We start from the raw sequence: 27,822 nt of genomic DNA on the forward strand, positions 1-27,822 counted from the left end.
ACTGCTATGGATTCTTTTGAGCTTGAATTTGTCATAAGATCATATCCACTTTAGTCTTATCTCTGCTCAGACTAGCCCTTAGCTCGTCAGTCTTGTCATAATTAAAGTCTGTTTCTCCAAACTGAGGCTGTTCAAACCCCACTTCCAAAGATCTGAACCTTTTACACTAATGCATGTATCATCACTTAAAAAGAAACTGAACACAAGATTATCACACCTCTGCTCATACCAGCAAACTGTGACAAAGCATGCTGCTGGACTTCAGATGTGAGGTGGTTTCTCGTTTCGTCTCTCTTACTAATACTTTATTGTAAGTCATTTGATCACCTAATGCCCTTCTCAGATTCCGACATTACGTTCTGCTTTACACTTTGTGGAAAAATCTCAGTTTTAGTTTCAGTTTGCAGCAAATGTCTTGTTCAACACCGGAATGTGCAGCTGTGTTTTAGGACTGAATAATAGTTTTTCTTTATTATCTAGCTGATTTTAAAAGATGGTTTTCAGGTGTTTGCTCTTACTCTGAGAATGCAAGCCAAAAACACATCTTGTCATATTTTTTGGCATCCATTTATCTGACTAAAGAAAGCTGCACCTATGAATATTGTATAATCATGCATCATCCAATAAAAGCTTTCACTGTAGCTTCTCTCTGGGGCTGAACTTGAGTGAAAAGAAATTATCTTAGATTGGATTTTTAGAACTAAAACACATTTTCCCTCAAAATGTGCGAATGCTGATTCATTTCCCTGTTTAGTTTCTTCTTTACGTTATTTGGACTTGAACAAACATTCAGCTATTTCAGCCAATCGTAGATCAAAATGTTCAGCTTGTTCAAGTAATCATAGTTATGACTTTAGGTTTTGTACTTTTTGAAATATTAAACTTTATTTTACTTTTTTTGCCACTGAAATGTATTTAAGTCTTTGAATTCTTTTCGCAGGAAATGCAGATTTTTCTTCTAGTTGTAATTATGTTGACAGCATTCCGCAGCTGGATCGTTCAGACCAGAAAGTGCAGCTTTGCAGGAATCCTGACTGAATGTTGAGGATATGAGTTTTACGTTTTAATTCAGCCTAAATGCTTGCAGGTTGCCTCTAATTTGCTGATGCCCAAAGCGATTAGATTGTGGTGTTATTTATTTGCATCCCTGCCTGCTGTGCCTGTCAGATGGCCGGAAGGGGATAAGCAGACAGGATACGCTGTGCATTTTCGCACGGTTGTTGCAATAGAGGGTTTTTCTACAGGGACCGACTGCATTCACCAGCAGCACACACACACACGCACACACACACACCCCTCAGCACCGGTGATGCATCCCCGCGGCAAGGGCACGGCCAAATCCTCCTCAGAGCCGCCTCCACTTTAGAATGGTGCAGAAATCTCTCAACGGCGGGGTTTACCCAACTCAAGCCGGGGAGAAGAAGCACAAAGTCGGGTTCGTCGGCTTGGACCCTGGCGCTCCCGAATCCACCAGGGACGGGGCGCTGCTCATTGCGGGCTCGGAGAGCTCAAAGCGGAGCAGCATCCTCAGCAGACCCAGGTCCAGCATCTCCTGCGGGAGACCCAGACCGTCGAAGAAAAATGCCAGCTATCGGAAGCTCCAGAATTTCCTCTACAACGCGCTGGAGAGACCGCGGGGATGGGCGTTCATCTACCACGCTTATGTGTAAGTGCCTCCCAGGTTCCTATCGGCATTCTGACTCGATCATTACGGCCTGTTTTGTCTCTTCACCTGCTGTGTCATGATTTTAGAAGGACCTGTATGGAGTTTTGTGTGTTTGGTTCTGCATGTGTTTAAACGGCACATAGGAAACCATGAGAAACCTGCATTAACTCTGCTGTAACTCAGAACATTCCCTTTTACACACTGATGTGACTTGGTGGGTTTCATGTCTTTATGGCACGTGTTCGCGCTGGTTTTCGCTGATGGTTTCAGCACCAGGATGTGTGGACAGCTCCGGCCCGACCGACTCTCTACTTCCACTAATTAGTCCAACATTGCAGTCTGGCTCTGCACAGTGATGACTCCACATTTATACAGCTGAAGCCTGCATGTGCAATCAAATATTTGCTCTTTACTGACAGAAACCAGCAGGTCTGACTTTGGATCAGGGAAAGTCACAAACCATCAAACAACAGGATGCTAGATATAAACTGGAGAAATTGTTTTTCTGTGCAAATACAGAGTGCTGAATGAATTTGCTAAAATTTGTTGCAGATTGAATTGTTAATCGAGTTGTAAAAGATAAAAGAAGCAGGACAATTTAAACCAGCAAAACAGTAGCTAAAAGCTATAATTACTTAAATCAGAATGTAAAGGTAAAATTAGACAAAAACGATCTAAAAAGCCACAAGTAGCGAAACTGTATCTTATTAAAGCTACAATTAGGTAAAATTGCTACAATAAAAAAAAAGAGTTACCAAAAGCAAAATTTAGCAACTCTGTGGGTAAAAGCTAAAATTAGCAAGCTAAAAGCTAAAAAGGCATTTTAGAGAACAATGCTGGTGTAGATTCTCAGTCATCCAGGCCATGGTAAATTCAAAAAAGGTTAAAAAACAAAAACAACTGGACTTCTATTCTGTAGTTGAAGACGTTTCGCTTCTCATCCGAGGAGCTTTCTCTATTCTGAAATAGAGAGTGTGGAGTTCAGCTTTTAAAGTTGAGATGTGATGTAAGCTGGATTGCTTGCAAATTGTTCTCACTCTCCTAACAATAGAGGCTCATTAGGGTCCTTGTTTGTCCGACTCACCGATGGGCCACTCTGGCTGCTCTATGTCCTTTGATTGTGGAGTTGAGTTTTAACAGCTTTTTTTAACCTTTTTTTGGATTTACCATGTCCTGGATGACTGAGAATCTACACAAGCATGTAGTTCATGAGATATTTTGCTAAAAGACAAACAGGGTTGACTCCAACAGTTGATGCTAAAGTCTTAAGCAAAGCTTTGTGCAATGAGTGGCATATGGTGTCTGTGTTGTGAATGGGTCTCAGCTACAATCACACCAGATTTTAGCTAATAATCTGAAAACCTGACTGAATTATAGCTGTTTCTTGTGTTTTCTAAGGTCAGTTGACTGTTGTGGCCAATTTGAATTGAATGGACTCCAAAGGTTAATCTGTTGTAGACGTACATCTAATAATTATTTCTTGAGAGTTTCATTAAAATCCATCTGGTGGTTCAGGAGATATGTTCCTACCAGACAAACAGAGTAGACTCAAATTAATTGTTAGCAACAATTTTAAGCAAAGATCTTGTACTATTAGCCCTCAGATTATATGTTAGGGATCAGTCTCAGATACTACCACACCAAATTTTAGGCCAATATGTGTAAAATAGACTGAGTTATAGCCTAAATCAGTAAAATATTTGCACAAGTCACAGTCCACAGATTTTTTCATTTGGAAATGTTAGTGAATTAGTTCCAAAGTGCCCTTCGGTGATGCCTGACTCCTTCCACTTCAGAGCTGCATGTATGTTAGAGAGGAGGAGAAATGGCCGCAGCATTAAGGAGTTCACTGTGAGCAGCACACTGACTCCCCTGGAATCACCCACAGAAGTCAGCCTGTGTTTTAATGTCAAAACACACTCTTACCTCTGAAATATTAACTGAATACTATAGCAGCCAGCAAAAGCTAATTCACTATTTATTTTACTCTTTGGGAGGTTAGCCTCCAGTTTTGTTTTTGAATGAATGTTTTTTGTTGAATATATGAATTCATAAAAATGACTCACAAAATAATATTTTTAAACTAAAATATCATCTTCTCCTGTTCAGAAGGAGCCAGAAAAAGCTTTTTAAATATATAGCCCCACCCCTACCCCTTTCCCATTATTCAGTAGTCAATATGAGTTGATTTCCTTTCGTCCTTTATATAAATTTGGCACATTGTTTGGAACAGTGTCATTTTTACATATATTTACATGTACACACGCGCATATACACATGTATAACTTCATATGATACTTATAGATATACGACATGCTGTATAAAAGGTATACTATTAAACATAGATGTAATTTTTTTTACAAGCATAGACGCTTACGTTCACAGACATATTCACACAAATACATAAATACATTGTACATGTATACAAATACACTACATACATATATTTTCAAACATATACACATTCATACATGTGTATATATACAAACATACACATTTAAGTGCACACACACACCTTCATGTTTTTGATACCAGCAGGTCAGACCTTTTAATTGTGACTTTTTTATTATTTGTTTAGTTTTTTTCTATACATTGTGATTTTATTAAAACAGGTTTTGAGTCATAAAAAGATATAAAATGACTGAGAATCTCATCTTTACTGCAAAACAAATCTTTTCACAGAGCAATCAAGGCTCCATTTACTCCATTTGTGTGTTTATCCATTATTTCTAGTCACACTTCTTTCACTTTATCTTACTGCTTTTTGCTTCTGGTCTGATGATTTATAAAGCTATCATGTGATTAAATCAGTCATGTTTCCCTGCCTGCTTCAATCTGTTTTGTTGTTGTTTTTTTTTGTTTTTATCTCTGATAAGTGACACTGATAGTGACACTTTGAACTGCGGAAAAGAGACTTTTTGTGGGTTTGATCCGGAAATGTAGACGAGTGTTTTGTTGCATAGTCAGATTTAAATGTGTGTGAAAAATCAATTTATGGAACTTTTCTTCTCATTTTGTCTTCAATAACTGATTAAGACTGAGGCTCAGTTCTTTCTCTGGTCCAACATCATTTTGAGGACTTTCCTCTGGATTTAAAACATTTAAGCTTTTTAAATGGAACTCGGTTGCAAAAGGCTCTGATAACTCCCTGAATTACTTTACAGCACAACAGCAAAATCTACACTAAAGCTGAACAGACGAACAATATGAAAAAGACCACGAGGAGAGGAGAGTGAACAAAGACTGCAGCTGGTGATCAATCAGTGAAACGAAGTTTTGTTAAGTGATTCTGGAAGACAGATTGAGTTCATGATCCAGTTATACACTATTTTGCTGAGCTGGCATGTTGGAAAAAAAAAATCCAAAAAAAAAATCCCAGAAGAAACTTGGGTAAGAAATGAGTCAAGGACATCGCAGCAGACAGATGTTGGCTGCCAGGCTCCAGAGATGTGACTGAGTGCCTCGTTTCAGGAGAGGAACAACCTGCTGGGAGGAACTCTAGAAATTTGTTCTGCTGTTCGAAATTCTAAAAAAAAAAAAGAAAACCCAGGCATACCTTGAGGGAATGAATTTCACCTTCATGCCAGAGTTTTAGATAAAGATCATCTTTATGTTGAGAAGGGATGGAATTATTTGTTTTAGTTAAACTTGAGATCTCAGATTTGTTTGTGCTCAGAGTATGTACTGATGCTGATTCTGAGCTACTACCACATCAAACTTTAGCTTGGTACCAATAAATCTGACTAACATCTATAGACTGCTTTTTAAATGTTTTATTAAGAGATAATTTGGTAACAGTAAAACATGGTTGTTACAACAAATAATGTAAAAGTTTTAAGCTGATGCTCATTGAGTAACAGTCTGGTGGATAAGTGTCTCAGAAAATTCTATTTTGCTTCCTTAAAGGTAGTCGTTGCTAAGTGTGAAATCAAACATTAAAAAGGTAATCCTTAACTATATCAAATGATGGAGTTAGAAAGAATTCTCTCCTGTAGTTTTCCAGATAAACTGATATGTATTTCTGAAATGTGGGTATGCATTTAGTGTGAACAAAGCACTAATTTCTTTATACTTAACTCAATAAACTTGGTTGATGGCAGCTGTTCACAAGTTTTCTATTTTAAGCATGCAATAATCATTGATATGAGGAATAAAAAATGGGTGGATTTTGTTTCTTACTTTATGGATTTCTTTTACCAGTCTTCATGACATTGCAATGAGTAGCTCTAAAGCTCCCTCAGAGCTGACCACACACTGCTGCTGCAGCCACTCTTCGCTCAGTAAAAATATTTTCTTCTTTATTTGTTCTCGCTTCGTTTGTCACAGGCTAAATTTAGCGTGATGAGTACGTCTGGGTAGGCAAAGTTGTGCTGAGCGGGACAAATCAATGTTTCTTTACTTGCAGCCCAGAGGAAAATGCAAGTTTTTCTGCTTGTAACGACAGCTTGAGTGATCTACGGTCCCCCTGCTTCTCTGGACCTTTGTGGCAACAAGTAGATGTTGCATCTGACTGTTCATCTGCATAAAGGAATAAAATTTATCCTCTTAGGGGGGTTTATTGGGAATGTGGTCCCAGAGATGGCATATAAAAATAGAGCTTTGTGGCGAGGAGCGTGCTCATGTCTGTGCTGCACTACAGGGTTACAGAAGTAGAAACCTACTTTATCTGAGGTTCATTCATCCCATCTTTGCAAACACCACAGGATAACGATCTATGAGTTCTTCCAACAGACCTAAATACTTTAAATTCATTCTTATTGTCTTGAATACAATAAGGTCCAGAAAAAGTAGCAACTCATTTGTATTTAGATTAAAAGTTTTAGGTTGTTTCATTACATATCTGCCGGACGGACTGAAAGTGTTTGTCATTTAGTATTGGTTTCAGATTTCAACATATGGACAGAATCTTTCAGTTTCATAGATGATAAAATTCTCAAATTATTTTTAGTTTAGTTAAATTATCGCCTGAGGGCGGGTTTTGCCAGTGTGTGTGTGTGTGTGTGTGTGTGTGTTTGTGTATCTGTCTTTTAACAAGATCTCATGAACCACTGGATGGAGCTTAATGAAAATTTCAAAGAGTAATTATTGGATGGACATCTACAGCTGATTAAAGTGTGAGGTCAACCTTAGGAAACAGACATGGTTATAATTCAGACAGTTTTCTGGATATTGAGCTAAAATTTTAGAGATTGTAGAGACACAACATAATTTAAACACAACATCTTTGCTTAAAAACTTGGCATTACCTGTTGGAGTCATTCTTGTTCATCTGTTGGCAAAATATCTCATGGACCGCTGGACGGATTTCAATGAAACTCTCAGAGTAATTATTGGCTGTATTTCTACAGTTGATTAACTTCTGGAGTCGACCCAATTCAAGTTGGCTGTCACAGCTAATCAACCTTAGCCTCAACAAAAATGGCTATACCTCAGTGAATTTTACAGATATTGTGATAAAATCTGTTGTAGAAGTAGCTGACAGTCATTTACTCTATGTGCTGACAGATCATGGTTGATATCCCATGAGATATTAACCCTATTTTCAAGGTTTGACCAAAATATCTATTAGTCTATCATTTCTCAGCATAACGATGATCTCTACTTTTGGAGGGCATCAAATTTAAAGCATACATCTACATTTTCAAAGAAAACAACAACATTACTTGAACAATCAATAAATTATCTTTTAGGCTGCTATTTTACAATATACAGTATGTGCAGTTATAGTGATTTTCAAACTCATGCATTCTGGTTTATACATTTTACAGAGAACCCCAACTTGACAGTCTAACTGTACTGATCAGGCGTAAAAGTAAGTTCTTTCGGCTGCTCTCTTCTTCAGGGGTTGTCACTTGAGCAAACTCGCATGAACAATTTGGCAATTATTTTACTCCAGATGTCTTTCCTGCCACAACCTGGACTCAAACCTTTAGCCTCAGGATTACAAGACAGTGGCACTGACCACTAATTTACTGCAGCCCCCCAAACCAGGCGTGTGAGTGTAAAATATTAACTGCTAATGTATCTAAATTATTTTATTTATCTGGGCTCACAGGCAGAGGGAGACACAATTACAAGAGATCAAACAGCTACCCTAAATAACAACAAAAAAAATAATTTTAGTTTTTGTTCATTAATCCATTAAAAAAGCTAATGGTATAAACAAAATATGGGGTTGTTTTGCTTTAACCAAAACTCCTTAGTCCTGTTTCTGATGGACTATTTGGAGGCTGTATTATTTTATTTCTATCCATAAAAAAATACAAATCTTCTCACTTTCTGCAAGAAGAAAATTCTGATAACCAAAACAGGTCTTTAAATATTTGACCATGCTTCTGACTCGATAATGCAGAGGCACAAACAAATCTTTAGGAGCTTCACCCGGCTGATGCTTAATTGATGGATAGTTGAATATCTGGAGGAGTTAATTGTTTGACTGCTTCAGGAGGCAAATTCTGTCCCTGTCCTTTATCACAGCAAGTACCCTCATTAGTCAGAGCTGATGAGTTTGGCGAGATCGAGTCAGGAAAGCTCTTCAATTAGACTTTTAGCCAGCTAGCCTCTCTGTCCACAACATTTCAAGTCATTTTATTTCTGTAACTACAGAAGCCTATAAGTTTTGGGTTTCAGATTATTTCTTGTTGGCTTTCCCTGATGTTCTGAAATTTCTACCTTGATAACATCACCGATATCTGCATAACAAGACCACATTTATTTAAGATATCAAATAATGCAGAACTGCAATCTCTGAGCAGTGATACCACTGCGCACAAGCAATGCTGCTCTTTAGGTAGTGGGTTAATAAGTCAAAGTGATAAATTTGAACATTGGGAGTGGCAAGGTGTGAAGTGTCTGACTGGACAAAAACTGCCTCTTGCTTACAATGTGTAATAAAAGTTCGAAATAGCAGAAATCTTGAGAGATTTGCAGATTAGAAAGCACCAAATTCACCAAACAACAGAAAAAAACTAGAGGAAATGCATTGTCTGCGAAAATGCAGTGTAAATACTGAGTGCTGAATGAAATTTGCTGAAGAAGCTGAAACTTAGTTGTGAAACAGAAAGAACAGAAGCTAAAAGGAGCAGAACGGTAGGTCAAAGGAGCTAACTGACAGCTAAAAGATAATAGGTGTAAAACAGCATAAGGAGTAAAAACTAAAAACATAAGAAGAAGCATACTAAAGCAGATTTCAAAGAGAACAATGTTTTTGAAGAAACTAAAGAGATCTTAATGTATTTTTATGGGAAAAATGATTGTAAATAAAGTGAAATATTTTTTGAAAAGTACAAAAGTTACAAAAAACAAAAGTCATTGCACCCATCTCCTGAATGAGCTGACTGATTTGATATATGAATAAACACATCAGAAATTATAGTGTATTAAACAGTTTTAACAAGCAGTTATAGAATCTGTCATGGAATGGTAACATTAGCAAAGATGCAGACTTGAATACAAAGACAGTGAACAAAAATAAGGAATTTAATAACAAAATAAAAAAACAAATGGGAAGCACAGCAAACACAAAAGAAAACCAAGGAACAAGGAGCACCCAGGGAACAGGCAGGCAAGCATACAGTGTGACAGACTGATGAATAAGTGAAGACCTGGAGTAAAAGTACTGGGAATGAGGAGGACTGAGTGAAGGCAGCTGGGCTGCAGATTCAGTCCTGCAGAAATGGTTGACAGCTTCTCCTGCTCATGTCATACAAAGATAACCATCATTACTGCTAATGGCTTCTACAAACAGTGGTTTAGAGCGTTTTCTAACAATACTTTCACTTTGCTTGATGAGCTTCTGCACTCAGACACAGGTTGGTGGCTATTTCAGCTAATGGTGAGAACCCACTAAACACTAACAACTCATTTGATGCATGTGCTCACACATGTTCATGAGCCACACATTAAATTACATTGATAAAATTAATTCATTAGGTAAAGGAAAAGCTTTCTTCTCTGTCTACAGTTGTCTGATAGATTTACAATGTACTTGTATGCAGTCATGTAACTGTCTTAGTAGGAATTGTTAAAGGAGTTGTTCTCAGTGGGTTCTGATTGATAAACTGACAAATGTTTTGACAAGCTTGATGCCACTAGCTTGGCATCAATCTGTGTTTTGACTGACTATCATAGTAATTGTCAAAAGGTTCCATTTTTCCTGACATTACATGAGCTGTATATGTATTTTTCTCATTAAAAACTTTGCAGTAGATCCTATGTAAGACTTCTCAATTCTGTACAATTCATGATTTGACCAGTTTAACAGTGACTCACTAGAGATAAAAACTTTGTCTCATATCTTCCAGCTTCTTCTTGGTCTTCTCCTGTCTTATACTCTCAGTCTTTGCTACCATCAAAGAGCACAAAGACAAGTCAGAGAACGCCTTGTACATCTTGGTAAGTACAATTTTATGCGTTTTAACCATCTGCTCCAGGAGTCTTCAAGGTCTGAGAATGTAGGCTACCACTCAAACAAATCTTGTTAAAAGCTGCCTCCTTGCACACTCCTCAGCCCCCCCACTTACAGGATGTTGATTATGTTATTTGATCCCATAGACGCTCACCGAGCAGACAAGCCAATACACCCCTATAAATCTGATTGATGCATATCTGACCACAAAAAATACATTTATCAAAGGTGGTGCAAGATAATTTACTGTATTAGTTTTTGAGCCTTGGGAAATGGGTAAAGTGGTTTTATGTAGCTCTTCAACTAAATCACAGACATTAAGTGTATTTTACAAAGTATTCACTATTATAATAACTTGCTCTAAATTGACCCTAAAACTTTTTAAAGGCCTCCCTCAGGAAGCTGTGTCTTTGAAAACTTCTTCTCTACAACCTTCAAATCAGCTTCACCAACTTAGCTCCACAGTTTTGATTTGTTCTGCAGGAAATTGTGACCATCGTGGTGTTTGGAGTGGAGTACATTGTGCGGATATGGGCTGCTGGCTGCTGCTGTCGTTACAGAGGATGGAGGGGGAGGCTAAAATTTGCCAGAAAGCCTTTCTGTGTCATAGGTGAGAAAACAGGTCTGGGTTGTGTTTTGTTGGCTGTCATTTCTTTTACCCTGTTCTTTTGAGAGGACAGAAACGTGGCTGTTTTTTCCCCTTCATTTCCCTTTCATACATGAAAAGTATGAAAGCCCATTTCCACCACTCTGAAGAAAAAACAAAGATCTTTTAAGTCACAATTATGAGATACTTTCTCAAAATATGACTTATGCTGTTGAGTTTAAATTTGGAACTAATGTGTCATGATTAGAGTGGTTTTGTCACAATGACCCTGAGAAGCTGCTGTGGGTCAGAATATCTCTGAAAACATGTCCATATAAATAATAAAGATAATGTCTGTTCAGAGTGTAACCTTCTCTTGTATGACTTAGCATTTCATATTCTCATAATTGTGCAATACTATCTCAAAATTAGGAATTAGCTTCACATAATTATAAGAAACTCAATTTTTTGACTTAACATCTTATTATCTTGGGATTTTGGGATGGAAAGTCCTAATAAAAAGTGATGTTTATGAGACACTAAGCCATTATTGCAAGATATTATCTCATAATTACAAGATAGTATCTCCTAAGTGTTTGATGCTAAGTCATAAGTTATTTGAGATATTGTATTGTGAATATGAATTAAAATTTTATTTTAAAATAAAAGTGTTGGAAATGGTTTCCATAGAAACCTTTAAGTGTACAATGTTGACTTAAAAAAAGTATTCAGAATGTTCAGAGTAACTTTTAGTTAATTTGATAGGATTTGGAATAAAATATCCCCAGTTTTTATGTGTTTCTGTATTCAGATATTGTGTTCTGCCTGTCTCTCCAGACATTATGGTGCTGATCGCTTCAGTGTCTGTACTGGCAGCAGGATCTCAGGGGAATGTTTTTGCCACTTCGGCCATCAGAAGTTTGAGATTCCTGCAGATCCTGCGCATGCTGCGTATGGACCGCCGTGGAGGCACCTGGAAACTGTTGGGATCTGTAGTTTATGCCCACAGCAAGGTGATAAAAGACACTTATTTCACTTCTCAGTTTATGTATCAGAGGTTTGATCAGAGAGTGATTTGATCAAAAGTTATGATGCACGAAGGACACAAAACCAAAATAAAGACTTCCTTTCTCATTGGATCCTCTGTAGCAGCATCATGGAGATTTTGATGGCTCTGCATTAAGTGAGGAAATGCCACAATGGTTACAGAGAAGATCTGCACTGTGAAAAATAATGAGCTTGACTTTATTCCAGTATTATACAACAAACAAAGTCACATAATAAAGAAAATTAGGTTCCTAAGTCAAAATGAAATGGGATACGAGCTGACTGTTTAACTGTGTGTTGACATTTATACACACAGTTAAAGTTAAAACTACTGCAGTCATTTGTTTTTATTGTAACAGATCGAGTCCCGCCATGGAGAGGAAACATTTCCTTCAGTTTTAGTTTGATGAGCTTTGAAATTAGATTATTTGCTTGCAATAAAAAGGCGTGGACAACTTTATTGTACATGCATGTTTGTATGTGATTTTACAGGGAGGGACAGGAAGTCTGCAGCATATTTGGGGCCGAGGGAAATAAAGAGGTTTATCAAACAACACACAGAGCATGTGGCTCACAAGCTGATGTCTAATATTATTACGGGATGGTTGTTTTTACAAGTCAGCAGAGGCTACATTGCCATCTTTGCGAGGCACCCTTGATAGCCCCTTATTACTTTAGATTCCCTGATGCTCACTGTATTGTTTTTCCCTGCAGGAGCTCATCACAGCCTGGTATATTGGCTTTCTGTGCCTCATCTTGGCTTCTTTCTTGGTCTATTCTGTGGAAAAGGAGTCAAATGAAGAGTTTGAGACATATGCTGATGCTCTTTGGTGGGGACTGGTAAGACTTAAACCGCCTCAAGGATCAACTGTATTCTCTTTCCATCTAAGAGTTTTGAGATGCTCGTTTTATTCACTGTAGCCCTACACTGTTTACTGTTCTACTGCTGCAGTCAAATAAAAAAAATTACAGAGGTTTTTACTTCTTTCACCAGATCACGCTCACCACCATCGGTTATGGCGATAAAGTTCCCAAAACATGGAATGGACGCATGCTCGGAGCTGCGTTCAGTATGATCGGCGTGGCTTTCTTTGCACTTCCTGCTGTGAGTGTATTGGGTTGTTAGGAATTCTTTAAACTGTGTGCTGTTAAAAAGGCTTTTAAATAGCTGATGAGGATGATTGTTAAGTGCTTATCCTCGATGCTACAGCATACCTTCCTTGGAAACATTACATCCACTTCTGTCTGGAGCACTTTCATGGAATTTCCTATTGCTTTCTGAAAGTTTCATTAAAAATTGTTCACTGGTTTGTGGGATATTTTAAAGTCAGCCCAAACTTTTCTTGCCAGTTTTTAAAGGTCAGTGTTTGTGGTGTCAGAAAGACATTGAATATAAATCCTTTGAGAAGGGACAATATACCTACGTTTAGGGTATTTTAAACTGCCAAATACCTGCACCCCAGAAACCCCGATTCACTTCAGGTAAATGTTTCTTCCATTTGTCCGATCCCGGAGGTATCTTTTAGACAGCTGATAACATTTACAAGCAGGACCTAACTGGTTATCTCAGATTGTATTATTCTTTTTTCTCCCAAATAAACATGGACTTCCTCTTTTTTTTAATTTAGGGCATCTTAGGTTCTGGCTTTGCCCTCAAAGTCCAGGAGCAGCACAGGCAGAAACATTTTGAGAAGAGACGTAACCCTGCAGCCGGCCTCATCCAGGTATCTGTCTCAGAACAACTGAATCATATAACATTATATAAACACCAAATTCTGATTTGTATTTTTCCCTTCAGGCTGCTTGGAGGTTTTATGCTACCAACCTTTCCCGTACAGACCTGCTGAGCACTTGGGATTTTTATGAGCAGACTGTGGCGGTTCCAATGTACAGGTGACTGATTTTCAGTAAAATATATTTTTTTCCCCCATATCAAATTTGCCAGCTATGATAAAATTGGAAGAAAAGTGAAACCTATCATCTTACGATTGTATTACGAAGAGGTATTTTTGTGTTGAATCAGCTGCAGCGTCTGTGAGTAATTACGCTCTGATGTAACGTTTGACAATCTGCAGAAGATGAGCTCTGGCAGAGACACTTCATGTCTTTGAAATACAGTTCAAAGGTCCATGCTTCCCTTTTGTCAGTTTGAAGAATTAACCACTTATGTTCAGTCCTGAATCAACAAAAAACCCTTTCAACTTAGCTTTCACAAATCACATTCTCCTTTCAAGCATAATTTCAATCATTTGAATATCTCTACTTAAAAGCTGTGGGTGTTCCATTTTACTCCAGATGTAATTTGAGGAGAAAAGTTGAAAGCCATCAGAACAGATATCTGTCAAACCAGATGAGATTAGCTTTAAAGGAGCCGAAGGCAAGCTTTGACCTTTCAGGTAGATAAAACCGGCTTGACAGAATGAGAAAAATCTATTTGTCTTTTCCCAGAATTATTCCACCTCTGAATCAGCTGGACCTGTTGAGGAACCTGAAGAGCAAGTCATTCAGGTATGAAGATGATAATAAGAGCAAAAATGTCATGATAAAGATTCAAAGGTGTAGATAGCTGTGACAGTTATCAACGTCCAGATTGAACTAAATATCGTATTTTACAGATAATAAATAACTGAATGAAATTTGATAACACTTTGTAACAAACTAACACACATTTGTAATCCATCAAATGGCTGGTGTCACAGAACAAATGGAAATGATCAAATAATTTGTTTGGTCCGACAAGTTAATATTAGAATATAATAGAAAATAAAAGTACAGATTAAAAAGGACACAGACCTCAGCTGCTCCCTCCAGCACCACTTAGATCAAAAACAAAAGTAAAAAGAGTTAAAAGAAACTGAATATTGGCTATTTTTTAGACACATACAGCTGATTTGAAATGAATGTTGCTCAGTGGTAAATATTAGTCCCTAACCAGGAAATATGTAATGGGGTAAATGTTTTCTGTTAATTTTATAACTGCTGCTGCCCCCAGGTGGTAATATTCTTGAACACAGATTTCTATTTTCCCACAAACCGACATCTTGTGACTTAAATGCTGGAAATAGGTCGTTATTTTATTCATTCATTTTTGTCTCGTTTAAATTTCTAATATATTTTGCTTGTCTTATTTGTTTTTCGTTCTTAGTGCTGCAGAATCTCAACCATAACTGTTTGAATGATACTGTTTAATCACCAGGACTATCCTCTGATGCTAACTCGCACTGTGTAACATCTTCTGTCTTTTCTTCTCACAGGAAGGACTCGCAGGCAGAAACCTCTCCCAGGTCTGTGACTGCTTTATATCTCTTCTCATCTTTCTTTGGCTTCTCTTCAATTTTGCTCTTAGCTGCTGCTGAGCCACTCTTCTTGAGGGAGTGTGTGTGTGTGTGTGTGTGAGAGAGAGAGAGCATGGGTTTGTGTGTTGCAGACATGGTCGTGGCTGAGTGAAAGTACCTCCTTCAAGAATGATCATGATGCATTTGCTCACTTGCACAAAGATCAGCTCACTTTGGCTTCACTCCCAAACTGGCAGCTGTACTAAATATTCACTGGGTGACCAGATCCCAACCAGTCAACTGTGGGAGGAAGAGTGTGTCCATGTGGGACATGATACTGATAAAAAAGTCTAAAATCAACAGATTGACTAAATTTAAAACAAAGCACGCTTAATAAACTAAGCATGTAATGCTGGTTATTTCATCTGCTGCTAATTTAACAGTTTATCTTTTCGTTGTTGTTGTTTTCAACTGAAGTAGACTTGGTTGAAACTGTATTTTGTTTCCCTGTGCTGTAGTTTGCATCATTTTAAAATGAAATCTGCACATTGGAAGTTGTAATTTAAATCTACTTGTTGCAAAGTATGAAATCTAACATAATGAAGGCTATCTGGAACTACAAACCCAGAAAAATTAGTTTGAACACTTTTGTCAAAAAAAAAAAGACCAACAAGAGTCACAAAAATAATTTGAAACTGTCAAAAGTAAAATAAGTAAAAAAAAAAAAGATCAACTAATGAAAATCAATTTTAGTTCAACAGGAAACTAATGAAACTGGTCTTGACAAAGGGGACGGTACTCTTAACCTAATATTTTGTTGCATCTTTTGAGGGAACCAAGTGATTTCTGTAACTCTCTCTGAGATTTCTGCATCTGTCCACAAATATTTTGACCCACTTCTCATGAAAAAACTGCTCCAGCTGTTTCAGGTTTGAAGAAGATCTTCTCCAGATGTTTCAGTGCCTTCTACAGATGTTCAATAGGGTTTATATAGATTAGGGGTCAGATGGCTGCATCAGATATGTCCATTCTTGGGTGTTTTTAGTTGTGTGTTGATCATTAACCTGTTGGACGACCCATGACCTGTGACTGAGACTGGGCTTTGTTCCAGAAAACCTTGATAGTCTTGAGAGTTCCTTGTACCCTGCATGAATTCAAGGCACTCTGTGCCAGACGCAGCCTCAGAACATAGCCCAGCCTTTTACACATTTCACTTGAGTTATTGTGTCACTTTCTTCGTATGTTTTATTTTTGGGTCTGTGAACGTAGAGCTGATGCGACTTGTTGCCAGAAAGTTCCAGTTTTGTTTCATCTGTCTAAAGGACATTCTCCCAGAATCTTTCAGTCATTTCAGCTGTTTCTGTAGGTAAACAAACGCACATGATGCACAATTTGTAATTAAAGACACATTAATCAATATGAGGAAAAATACTGAGCAAATCTTGATTTTTTTTCTTCATGATTTTCTTTTTTGACTGGTCTTCACGACTTTGCAAAGAATATGTTTAAGTGGGTTCCTAAAATGGTGCTAGATCAATCTGCACCTGATCCATATTTGTGCTTCTTTACTGACCTTAAACAGGGCTTTTTCTGCTTTTTCTCATTTGTTGGAGCTAAAACAAGTTCTGCAGTGTTGTCACCAAAATGTGGGACGTCTTCTCAAAATGTGCAACAAGAGCTAAAAATGCTGTGCAGTCCCGTCCAACAAGGGACACCTGGTCACCCTGAATATTCACCAACAAGCTGTTCACCTCAGGAAAGTTTGTTTGGAACACTTTAAGAGCCATGCTTGATTTTCTACAACACTGTTTTTGGTAAAGAAAACACGTGTAATGATTGATAATGCAGTAACACTTTATCACAAATGAAAGTTTTCTGTTTTGTGTAAACTTTATATGCGCAAAATTGTTTAAAAAAATACTAAACAACAATTTGGGCAAACATTTTATGAGCTTCCTTTTAAAAGACATATATATGCAATCATACCAGGACTGTAAAACAGATTTCAAATGATCTATAAAGTGTTACTGGCATCATTTTATTGGCACACACTTGTGTTTTTGTGATTTATCTTTTTGTGTCTCCTTTACTGCCCACCACTCCAGTAGTGAAAATGCACACAAAGACAGACTTTGTGGGTGCTGCCCGAGAACTATTAGGTATAGTCGCTGCACAGTTACTAACAACTGCACTGCAAGTTTATGTGTTTCTCTCCTTTCCTTCCTGTTTTTTTCTTGTTTTAAGCACAAGTAAAACCAGAGGAGTCACACAAATAAGATATATTTTAGCAACACATCAAGATGTAATGAATAATTTTTAAATTATAGACATGTTGCCTTTCATGCCAGAGTTTTAGGCTAAGATCATTTTATGTTGAGAAATGACAGAGTTGTAACTGTTTTGGTCAAAACTTGAAAATAATGTATGCACAATGTTTCTTGGTAACAACACTCAATACTTTTAGCTCAATATCTGTAAAATTGAATGAGTTAAAACCATTTTTGTCTAGTCTAATGTTGATTAGCTTTGGCAACAAACTTGAAGTGGATTGTCTCCAAATGTTAATCAGTTGTAGACAAGCACCCAATGATTACTTTTTGAAACTTTTATTAAAACCCATCTACTACCACAACAGAATTGTAGGTTAAAATCTGTAAAACTGACTGAATTATAGGCATTTTTGTGTTTGCTAAGCTCGCTTAGTTGTGGTAGCCATCTTGAATCAGGTGGACTCTAAAAGTTTGCCAGTCATAGATCTATATTCAGAGATTACTTTATGCAAGTTTCAATAAAATTTGTCCAGTGGTTCATGAGATATTTAGTAACAGACAGTCACACAAACACACACACACAGACATGGGCAAAAACATTATTAAAATGGGTTAAGTTCTATCAGCAATTTAAACAAGTTGTATAAATTAAATCAACAGAAAAGGTTTTCTGCCTAGACTTTTTTCCTTTTATTTCTCAGGGAAGATGAAGATTTACTCCTTTGTTTAGGTCCCTGCCACCATTGATTTATGATTTCTGTTTAGTAACGTCTTTATGCAGTTAATTTGCTTGCTGCCTTTTTTGCCAAATCAGCCCATGTAAACTTCTGTTCAGCAGGAAAGGTGCATAATGCTGAGTACCTAACAATTTCTGAGTTTCTGTCGGAGCAAATACTGTGAGGGTAAATTTTTTTTTGCATGATTTTTGTTCTTCTTTTTTATGTTTTTCATTTTTTTGCATAGAGTGAGACCACAGCTCTTCCTTTTGAGATGCACAGTGCCACTTTGCTTCCCATGCATGCCTGCTTGTAGCTTCCTGCTGCTTGCCTGATCCACTCAATGCTCTACCATGCTCGTATGTGGACATGGCTCCTTCCGCTGTAGGACTTTGACCTTTTTAAATTTCTTCTGAGGTAAGAAAAATAGTCACATCAAAGCTGAACTCTGCAAATTTTGAAAGTTACACACTTTAAACACATTTAATTTTAGATAGTCAGTACTTCAAGTGAAAAATACAGTACAGTAATAAAGTCACATCCATGAAAATTGTATTTTTGTTGCTCGTTCTGTGTAGTCGGAAGGCCAGTATAAAGGACAAGATGTTTCCCAGTCCTTCCAAAACTCCCATAGTAAAGGGGAAGGCTTTCTCTCCGGGGGCAGCAGAGGATGGAGCCGAGGCAAGTCCCAGCAAGTTTGCCAAGAGCGGAAGCTTCAACGAGAAGAACCGAGGGCAGAAGCACTCCCTCAAAGTCCGGGGCAGCACCTCACGCCAAAACTCAGATGGTAAATCATAAAAAAAAGAAAGATCCACACAATACACAAGCTAACTAAAACATAAACAGCATTAGGAGTCAGATTATGTACTGTTTTAACAGATTTTTGTTTTACATTTTGTGAATATGCAGGGATTTTGGTCTTTGCTTCTATTATTACATATGGAAGTTTTCAGGGATGTATCTTAATTTGTTTTTACTTGATCTACCCTGTAAATATACTGTACAGTTGGCAGGTTAATATGAAGTTACAGGTTGGACACAATCTGCATGTTTCTGTGGTAAACTAAAGAAGCCAGCTACAGGATTTTGCATCACATTTAGATTAAAAGCAACATCTAACCTACATAAATGTCAACTCAATATAGAGATACCCTCACCGGTCACGTTATTAGGTACACCTTGCTAGTACTGGGTTGGACCCTCTTTTGCCTTCGGAACTGCTTTAATTCTTTGTGGCATAGATCTAACAAGGTACTGGAAACATTCCTCAGAGAGTCTGGTCCATATTGACATGATAGCATTGCGCAGTTACTGAAGATTTGTCTGCTGCACATCCATGATGTGAATCTCCCTTTCCACCACATTTAAAAGGTGCTGTATTGGACTGATATCTGATGGTTATGGAGGCCATTGGAGTTCAGGGAATTGAGACTCATCAAACCAGACAATGTCTTTCCAATCTCTTATTGTCTGATGTTGTGAATTGTAGTCTCAGTTTCCTGATCTTAGCTGACAGGAGTGGCACCTGGTATGGTCTTCTGCTGCAGGAGACCATCTGTTTCAAGGTTGTTGTGAGTTCAGAGATGGTATTCTGCAGACCTTGTTTGTAATGAAGATACCTGAGCTACTGTTGCCTTTCTATCATCTTGAACCAGTCTGTGCATTCTCTTTTGACATCAACAAGGCATTTTCGTTCACACAAATGACACTCACTTCTTTTTCATATCATTTTCTGTAAACCTTAGAGATGGTTGTGTGTGAAAATCATAGTAGATCAGCAGTTTCTGAAATACTCAGACCAACAATCATGTTGCATTTAAAGTTACTTAAATCCCCTTTCTTCCCTGTTCTGATGCTTGTTTTAAGCTTCAGAACGTCTACATGCATAAATGCATTGAGTTGCTTGTAATTGGCTGTGTAAATAGTTGTGCTAACAAACAATTGAACAGGTTTACCTAATAAAGTGGTGGGTGAGTGTATAGCGCCTGTTTACAACAAACATCAACTTGGAAACTTTACAGAGAAAGTAACAGGTTCCCACAATTTGGTTAATCTCTTTTTATGACCCTATTCATTCTGGGAAAGCATCCAAATAAGCCTGATTTCTAACATGTTCAAAACTACGTGTAAAACCAAAATATTCTTAAAAATTAATTCGAATCTCTCACATAATAAAAGTAAACATCAAAATGCTTTAACTCTAATATTTGAGTCACACAACAACAAGCTTTAGCGATACACAACTGTTTATGATGCTGCTGCTACTTTTGCAAATCTTTTTAATAAAGTTCCAGTGTTAACAAAGGTCTCAGTTCTTCATTTTTAAAAATAAAACTTATTTTATACTATAGGCTACTTATGTAATTTAACTGTGGGTAAAGGACATGAAACAGAGTAGTACATGATTCCATGTCAGATCAAAAACTTACCATTTAAGTGTTTTAGAAGGAGGTTAGTTCTTAATTCATATAGATGTAGTCTTTTTCAAGTAAATAAAGCAGTTGTCATGAGTGAGAACATTTCCAAGTTGGGTCTCCTGCAAGTGTCCAAAGACCGAGGCATTTCAACAACAAACAGAGGCCCACCTGTTTGGATGTCGAGGTGTCCGGCCATCATTTACTGCAGCTATACAGTGCATATACTGTACATTCATATATCATTCAGGCCACTGTATCACTATCAACAGCTATATTTCTGTCCTTCATCATTGCTTTGGCTTTTTTAAAACAATTTGAACCAGTTCTCATTAGCTGTTTTTCTTCTTCCACCTCATGACATGTTAAAGTGCTGATTGAAATGCAGGACGACGACTTTGGACTGAAGAGTTCTCCAGGTTAGACAAGTTATCATGACATGTCTTCAGTTTCAGCTGTAATATGTAGATTTTTGGTTAACCGTGTTATTTAAACCTATACAGTTAGCATAAAAACCAGAAGACAGAACCAGATCTTGTGGATCGAACCTGCTTCCATGTTAAGATTTGTCTGCCATTGTCATTCAACTAGAACCCATAACAAATCTTTTTCATGTCTCTCCCCTCTCTCTTTTTGCAGCAATTGAAGGTTTAATAAGTAAGACATTGGGAAGATATTTTTGGTTGACTTCTGTGAAGGAATTGATAAAATAAAGAAGAAAAAAACACGTTGGCTTCACCTGGTTTGATAAATCCGCATGCTAAATCTGTTGACTTGACGAACCCCTTTATAATTTTTTCTATAATGTATTTTTTTTCTTCCCTGTTGTGACTGATGGCTGTAAAGCATGAGTCTAGCTGAGGGCAAGCATGGAATTATTTGATTAATTTTATTTTATATTTCTCTTAAAACAACCCACAAATGATCATACAGCTTGTTTTTTACAGCAAAAGTAGGCTAGGCAAATAGTGGGTTCAAGTCAAGCGGTGCCAAGACAACCAAAAACTGACCCAGATATAAGGTAGCCAAAACCCTGCTTTATTTTGCATGAAAAGACCTCACTTTCCCTACCAGATTTGAGCTTATTTCTGTAATCAGGTCTTGACACCTTTTAAAAATTCACTCACAAGCCTTTTGGCTAATCTAAATGTGCTAATTACGATGCCGATTTAATAATTGGTGGTGGGAAGAGAGAACTTATCATTAAAGGTTTCAGTAAAGCTTTATTGCATCAGCACTATCCTTCAATTCTGCTCTACACAGGTTTTTTTATTTTGGTCGCTCATTGCTCTCACAGATAGGCTTTCTGACTTGAAACCAACATGATAACTGTACTGTTAAAAGTAACAGCCCTGCTTTGCTTCCACTGTTCAAGCTCGTCGGTCTGAAACAAGTGAAATATTTCTAATAAAAGTCTTTGTCTTTCCTCTCCAGAGGCCAGCCTTCCTGGAGAAGAAATGGGTGATGATAAGAGCTGCCATTGTGAGTTTTTCACCCAAGAATTACCTCCAGGATTGAAAGTTACAATTAGAGCCGTTTGGTAAGGATTCTTTCTTTTAATTATTATTTTGTAGTGATGACAGCGTAGATCCTTACTGTTGGCCTTTGTAGCTTTCTTTGACTCTGTAATCTATTATTGTGCAGAGCTATTTATCTGTACTACTTAAAGTTGGTCATTTTTCTTAAGAGCAACACAAACTTAGTACTGGATATAGTTAACATGTTCAAGCTTTTGCAGGTTCCACAGAAACCCCTGGGTTTTTAGTAGAAAGTGTACAGATATTCTTATCAGTAAATGTTAGTGAGCACAACTGGTTCTGGCTGAGGTAGTATCTCACTGAGCTGCGACTTTTGGACACTATTTGGAGACTAGTTGGTGACTTAAACTTGACTCAATGTTACGAAATGTGCAAGTTTTGCGTTGCAGTATTACTGAATTCTGAGTGTTTGCAACCAAATGACCAGTGAGCTGTGTGAGTTTGTTTTGCTCAACCAATTTTTTGAAAATCATTATAAGTTTATGTGTTCACAGCGTGCAAAACTGTACTTTAGGATGTGGACATTATTTAATTGTCTGCCTCTACCCACATCATATCCATCTCAGCGTCTTTGAAATGAAGATAGGCAGAGTTGAACCTGTTTTTAAAAAAAAAAAAAAAAATTATGGCATGGTTTTAAATCTGTTCATGTTTTTTCAGAAGAGAGGTCTTGTGCAGGTGTCAAAATACAGCGGTTGCAATCTTAAGACACATTTGAGGCCCCTGCTACAAAATTGAGAAGGGTTTGGGATCCCTACAATCTGTCTGTGACTATTTTGAAAAAAAGCATGTAATAAAAATGGATGGCTGGAAAGATTTTGGCTTTTGCAGTTCCATAATGGTCATTCATAATGAAGTCCTCTTCCTTCCATCTAGTGACCTGAATTGCTACAACGAGCTAAAAATAGACATTCAAAAAGTTCCTGAAGGAAAACACTCAGTTTTAGTGTCTGGATCACATACATGTTGGCTTGCTGTCACACTTTCAGAGACTCTTCAATAAAGCAACATCACATCTGTACTTTTCTAACAAGTAAAAAAAAAAAAGTTGTTAGATTTTTGTTTGAATTTAATGTGTTGAATGCATAAAAATGAGGTCCTGTCCTGTGCAGTGTCATGAGGTTCTTGGTGTCAAAGAGGAGGTTCAAAGAGAGCTTGCGGCCATATGATGTCATGGATGTGATTGAACAGTACTCTGCAGGTCATCTGGACATGCTATCACGGATTAAAAACCTGCAGTCCAGGCAAGTAAATGCTCACATTTAAAGCTTCTTCATGTCAAAATTTTATTAGTAGTAGAATAGTGCTTAAAAAGTGACTCAGTTGTGATTAATAGCAGTTGTTCACTAACATAGTGGATACACACATGTTGATTTGCCTGTTTCATTTGTCCAGCTACATGTGTTGTATTCAGCTCCGTATAGTATCAGCAGCTTTATCTAAAATCCCAGTACAGTTTACTCCTTCACAAATGTGTTCAACATCAATCTGTTTTTTAAAACCAGTTATATCTGGATCCTCAAATTCTGATGCCCTGAAGGTCTAACATGCACCAGAAATATATTCCAGCAGTGAAATACATACACTTTTCATCCATGAAGCAAGTCAGACTCACCATATGTGCTGTGTTGTATGGAATATATTGGAAGTTGTTCTTCATAGCTGATGTGATTCCCATCTTGATTCATTTTGCATTGCACTCATATCGTCTCTGTGTGCCTTGCCAGGATAGATATGATTGTTGGGCCCCCTCCCCCAACAACACCTCGCCATAAGAAGTCCACTGAAGGTCCTAGGTTAGGTTAATAGACTGCACCTTTAGAATGACCATATTATCAGCATTATTCTCCTGACATCATAGTTGAAATATTGAAGCAGTTACATACTTCATCATTTTGACTGATGGACCCCTTTTGAGCTCGGGCTGCTTGATCTGTCTCATTAAGCTAACAGAATACTGACAGATGAAATCAAAGTTTAAAAAAGAACAGTAGAATTAGGAGAACATGTTTTAAACAGCTGTTTTATAGCTTATTTAGGGTGCTTGCTTAGTCCATATGTATATTTACATAAGCTGCCCTCAAGACAATGCCAAAAACAACTGATCAAGTAAACATAACATATTTCCTGCAGTTTGCTTACATTAATGAGCCTCATCATATGGCCTCACTCAACAGGGGTTTAAAGTGCTAGTTGCTTGTTCTCATAGTAAAGACAGAGGGAGAGATTCCCCAGTAGGATGCGATGGAAATGAAGCATGAAGCACCACAACAAAGGCATGCCAAGTGTTGCATTTTGGCACCAGATGAAATACATCTCAGTCCAAGCTTTGTTTCTGCTGAGTCTCATAATGCATGCATTCACACAGTTCACCAGAAACCAGAACTTTTCAAAAGGCTGTCATTTCAAACACATTTATGTGGACTTTGAAAAATCATCATCTTAAGTGTTTTAATTTCTCATCTGTTTTCATGTAAGACTCATCTGCATTTCTGCATTATAAAATTCTTAAGATAAACATCCACAGTTTTCTGGCAGAGCATATACATAATTCATTTAATAACTAAGACTTACTTCTTTTTAAATTAAAACTAGAGTTGACCAGATAGTTGGTAAAGGTCCTAAAGTTGATGCGGATGCTGCAGACGATCAGAGCATGATGGGACGTCTAGTCAAAGTGGAAAAACAGGTAAGATTGTTTAATCTAAGTTATCAACAGGGTCAAAACCAGAATATGTATGAGTTCAACTACAACCACAATTTCAAGAGTTTGAACATTGTTTAAAATGCAAATAAAAACTGAGTGCAATGGTTTGCAAATATCATAAATCCATATTTTAATCACAATTGAATGAAGTAAACATATCAATTTTTTTAACTAAGAAATTGTACCATTAGTTTTTATTGGGGAAAAAATGTAATTTTGAATTTAATGACATCAATACATCTGAAAAAGTTGGGACAGGAGCAACAAAAGCTTGTAAAAGTAAGTGGTACAAATAAGACACAGCTGAAAGAGAATTTTGCAACTAATTAGGTGAACTGGCGAGAGGTCAGTAAGAGGACTGGGTATGAAAATAACATGTTAGAGAGGCTGAATCTCTCAGAAGTAAAAAAGGGCAGAGATTCACCAGTCTGTTAAAAATCTACATCCAAAATGTATGAAACAATTTCAGAATAATGTTCCTCAACACAAAATTGATAAAACTTTGAATATCCCATCATCTACATTTCATAATATAATCAAGAGATTTTAAGAATCTGAAGAAATCTATGTTCAAAACACAAGGCTGAAAGTCAGCACTGGATGCCTGCGATCTTTAATTCTATTGAGCATGTTTTTCTTTCTTCTTGTAGGTGGTTTGTATGGACAGAAAACTTGATTTCTTGGTCAACGTGTACGTACAGCGTATGGGCATCACTCATTCAGAAACAGAGGCCTTTTTCAACTCCAAAGAACCGTATCCAGCCCCGCCTTACCACAGCCCAGAGGAGACCAAGGAGGAGAAGGAAGGAGAAGAGGAAGTAAAGGAGGAAAAGAAGGTGAAGACATCCTCAGCAGATGCCCTGTGTTCTGATGAGTCTCTGGAAAAGAAAGATCCTTTACTTGGTCAATCTGTGGCGAGGTCAGTGGATACTCCATCTGGCAGCAACAGCCGCCCATCTACGTCTTGGCAGCACCAGCTGAAGCACCCCCTCAGCCAACCTGCCTGGGACAGCAGCGTGGCCAAAACCCCATCGCCACTCAGTGCTGGAGGTGACCAGTCGCCCACCATATTCCGTCTTCCTCCTCCACCTGCTCGAGTGCATGACCGTTCCACCTCTGGTCAAGGGGGGAGCTGCAGGGAGAGTGGCTCCCAGAGCAGAAGACACCGCAGGAGGCAGAGGTGTCAGCAAGATGCCACCGCCGTAGAGAGCGACACGTCTCTCTCCATCCCGTCCGTTGACCATGAGGAGCTGGAGCGCTCCTTCAGTGGTTTCAGTATCTCTCAGGCCAAGGAGGACTTCTTCGGGCCTTCTTTCTTTACAGGTTCATTAGCAGGTGTAACAGGGCCTGAAGGTGGAGCCGGACCATCACTCTGTGCCAGGGTCAGACCTTTTATAGCTGAAGGGGAATCAGATACTGACTCTGACCTGTACGCTCCTTCACCTCTGTCCTTCACTGGAGAGCTCTCATGTGGGGAGAGGGGATGGCCAGGAACGAAGTAGGTCAGGGAGGTCTGCTTCGTCGAGGCTGGTGGTGACAGACCAGTGCCAACACGAGACCCGTCATTAGACCATCTAGCCAACTAACTCATTGTGCATTATTACAGAGCATTTTAGGCTAAACGGATTCATACAGAAGATAATTAAAAATATGACCTCATAAAAAAACAAAAAGTTTATGTTTTCTCACCTTTTATGATTATAAACCAACAATTTACAAGCTATCCTTACTTTTTGCTTTTTACATTACAAATTTTTGGATAAGTAGAAAAAAGTGGATTGTCATTTAGCTTTTTATTCCAAATAGTATGAGCATTTGAAGCCTTTATAACTTAAAATCCACTTAAAAAGACAGTGGGAGTTTGTAATGCAAAGTTTTGAAAATCTTATCACTTGTTTAGCCTAATGTCTTGAAAACCTCTATATCTTTGAATGACTTGAGGTGTTATGATGCCAAACCCTTAGCTATCAGTTAGATTCTTGCAGAGTAAATAAAAGAAAAGGCTTGCTTCTTACATTGATAATTCAGCGTGCAAAAAACTCCCCTTAAATAAAACAGATATGTCCACGACAACAAACCAGTGAACCCCTTTGCATGGCATGATAAATGATTGATTTTAGGACTGTGTTGAGCAGGCTATACACCAAATGGCAACAAAAAGTCAGCAAAAAGTCAACTCCAGTACTTTTTTTATTCTATAGAGGCAGACAAAGTGGTGCATAAAACATGACGTGCATGCGTGACAGGTTTCAAGCTGCAGTGTTTTAATGTTTCTGAGAGGCATGTAAATGCTGCCTGAGCTCTCTAATTCTAACAGGACATGTTTTCTGGGCAAACATGTTCATGATTTATGTGTCATGTTTAATGCTGGACATGTAAAGAAACATTAGGGGCTAAATTTGATGCAGTGCTTGGGTTTTGCATTGGTATCACACAACAGACACTGTTGAAGTTGGAACTCTCAGACTTGTTGCCCAGATGTGATGGTATTTAGCCTGCAGTGCGTTGATCATTCATGTAGGTATATCAGCTCTGCACTAAATGAGGAAATGCAATAAAAAAAAAACTAACAGGGCAATCAAGAACCATCCTTAACACACATTGCCTTATTTTCACACAGAGAAAGTCATTTTATAAGTCCACAAATCAGTCATTTATTTTTAATGTTTCATAAACGAGTTGAAGATTGACCTTAAGTGGTTAAATAAGACATTCTGTGGCCTCGGGACATTTACCCATTGATGATTTTACCCAGTTTAGGCATGTCCAGTTCTAATTAATACTAACATGACCCCAACCTTTTGGCATTTCTGCTCTAACTTTGACATCATGACCAAACAACTGATTGGAGATCAGACAAGTACATCTAACTTCAACACCATGATGTAACGGCACCTTCATCTTCTTCATTAATAAAACTTTTTACATCACTAAAAATGTTGACTTTCGTTGTATTTCTATCTATTTTCTTTTTATAATAAAGCTTCCATCTTTTGCTGTTAAACAGATATTTGCAGGATGGTGTAATGACAACAAGGTTTCACTAGATGGCAACCAAGAATCGATAGATAGATAGATAGATAGATAGATAGATAGATAGATAGATAGATAGATAGATAGATAGATAGATAGATAGATAGATAGATAGATTTTATTTAAATTTATTTGACATATTTCATTTAACAATCGATTTAAC

General features: G+C 37.7%; 1 protein-coding gene across 3 annotated transcripts; it reads left to right on the forward strand.

The window, feature by feature from the left end:
* The first annotated feature begins 1,192 nt into the window (after positions 1 to 1,192).
* LOC108233164 (potassium voltage-gated channel subfamily KQT member 2-like) lies at positions 1,193 to 27,550 on the forward strand. Of its 3 annotated transcripts, none has more exons than XM_017411436.3 (18): positions 1,193 to 1,666; positions 9,970 to 10,060; positions 10,557 to 10,683; positions 11,497 to 11,672; positions 12,421 to 12,546; positions 12,701 to 12,811; positions 13,335 to 13,430; positions 13,505 to 13,599; positions 14,155 to 14,214; positions 14,961 to 14,990; positions 17,087 to 17,140; positions 18,546 to 18,754; positions 20,753 to 20,800; positions 21,021 to 21,038; positions 21,816 to 21,921; positions 23,032 to 23,163; positions 24,515 to 24,608; positions 25,277 to 27,550. In XM_017411436.3, the coding sequence occupies exons 1-18, from the start codon at positions 1,368 to 1,370 to the stop codon at positions 26,126 to 26,128; spliced, it is 2,724 nt and encodes a 907-aa protein (XP_017266925.1). In that variant the 5' UTR covers positions 1,193 to 1,367; the 3' UTR covers positions 26,129 to 27,550. The 3 variants fall into 3 exon arrangements, with proteins under 3 accessions (XP_017266925.1, XP_024860672.1, XP_017266928.1); XM_025004904.2 differs by lacking the exon at positions 17,087 to 17,140 and adding an exon at positions 23,647 to 23,715; XM_017411439.3 differs by lacking the exons at positions 20,753 to 20,800; positions 21,021 to 21,038.
* Positions 27,551 to 27,822: the final 272 nt, after the last annotated feature.

The sequence above is a fragment of the Kryptolebias marmoratus genome, linkage group LG8, assembly GCF_001649575.2.
Source record: "Kryptolebias marmoratus isolate JLee-2015 linkage group LG8, ASM164957v2, whole genome shotgun sequence".
In the NCBI taxonomy this organism is placed as follows: Eukaryota; Metazoa; Chordata; class Actinopteri; order Cyprinodontiformes; family Rivulidae; genus Kryptolebias; species Kryptolebias marmoratus.

What these genes read in the sequence shown, in the direction of transcription:
- LOC108233164 (XM_025004904.2), top strand. Translation starts at nt 1,368, where the DNA reads ATGGTGCAGAAATCTCTCAACGGCGGGGTTTACCCAACTCAAGCCGGG. An exon ending in AGAACGCCTTGTACATCTTG is followed by an intron (nt 10,061 to 10,556) that starts GTAAGTACAATT and finishes TTTGTTCTGCAG; the next exon opens with GAAATTGTGACCATCGTGGT. An exon ending in CTGCAGCCGGCCTCATCCAG is followed by an intron (nt 13,431 to 13,504) that starts GTATCTGTCTCA and finishes TTTTCCCTTCAG; the next exon opens with GCTGCTTGGAGGTTTTATGC.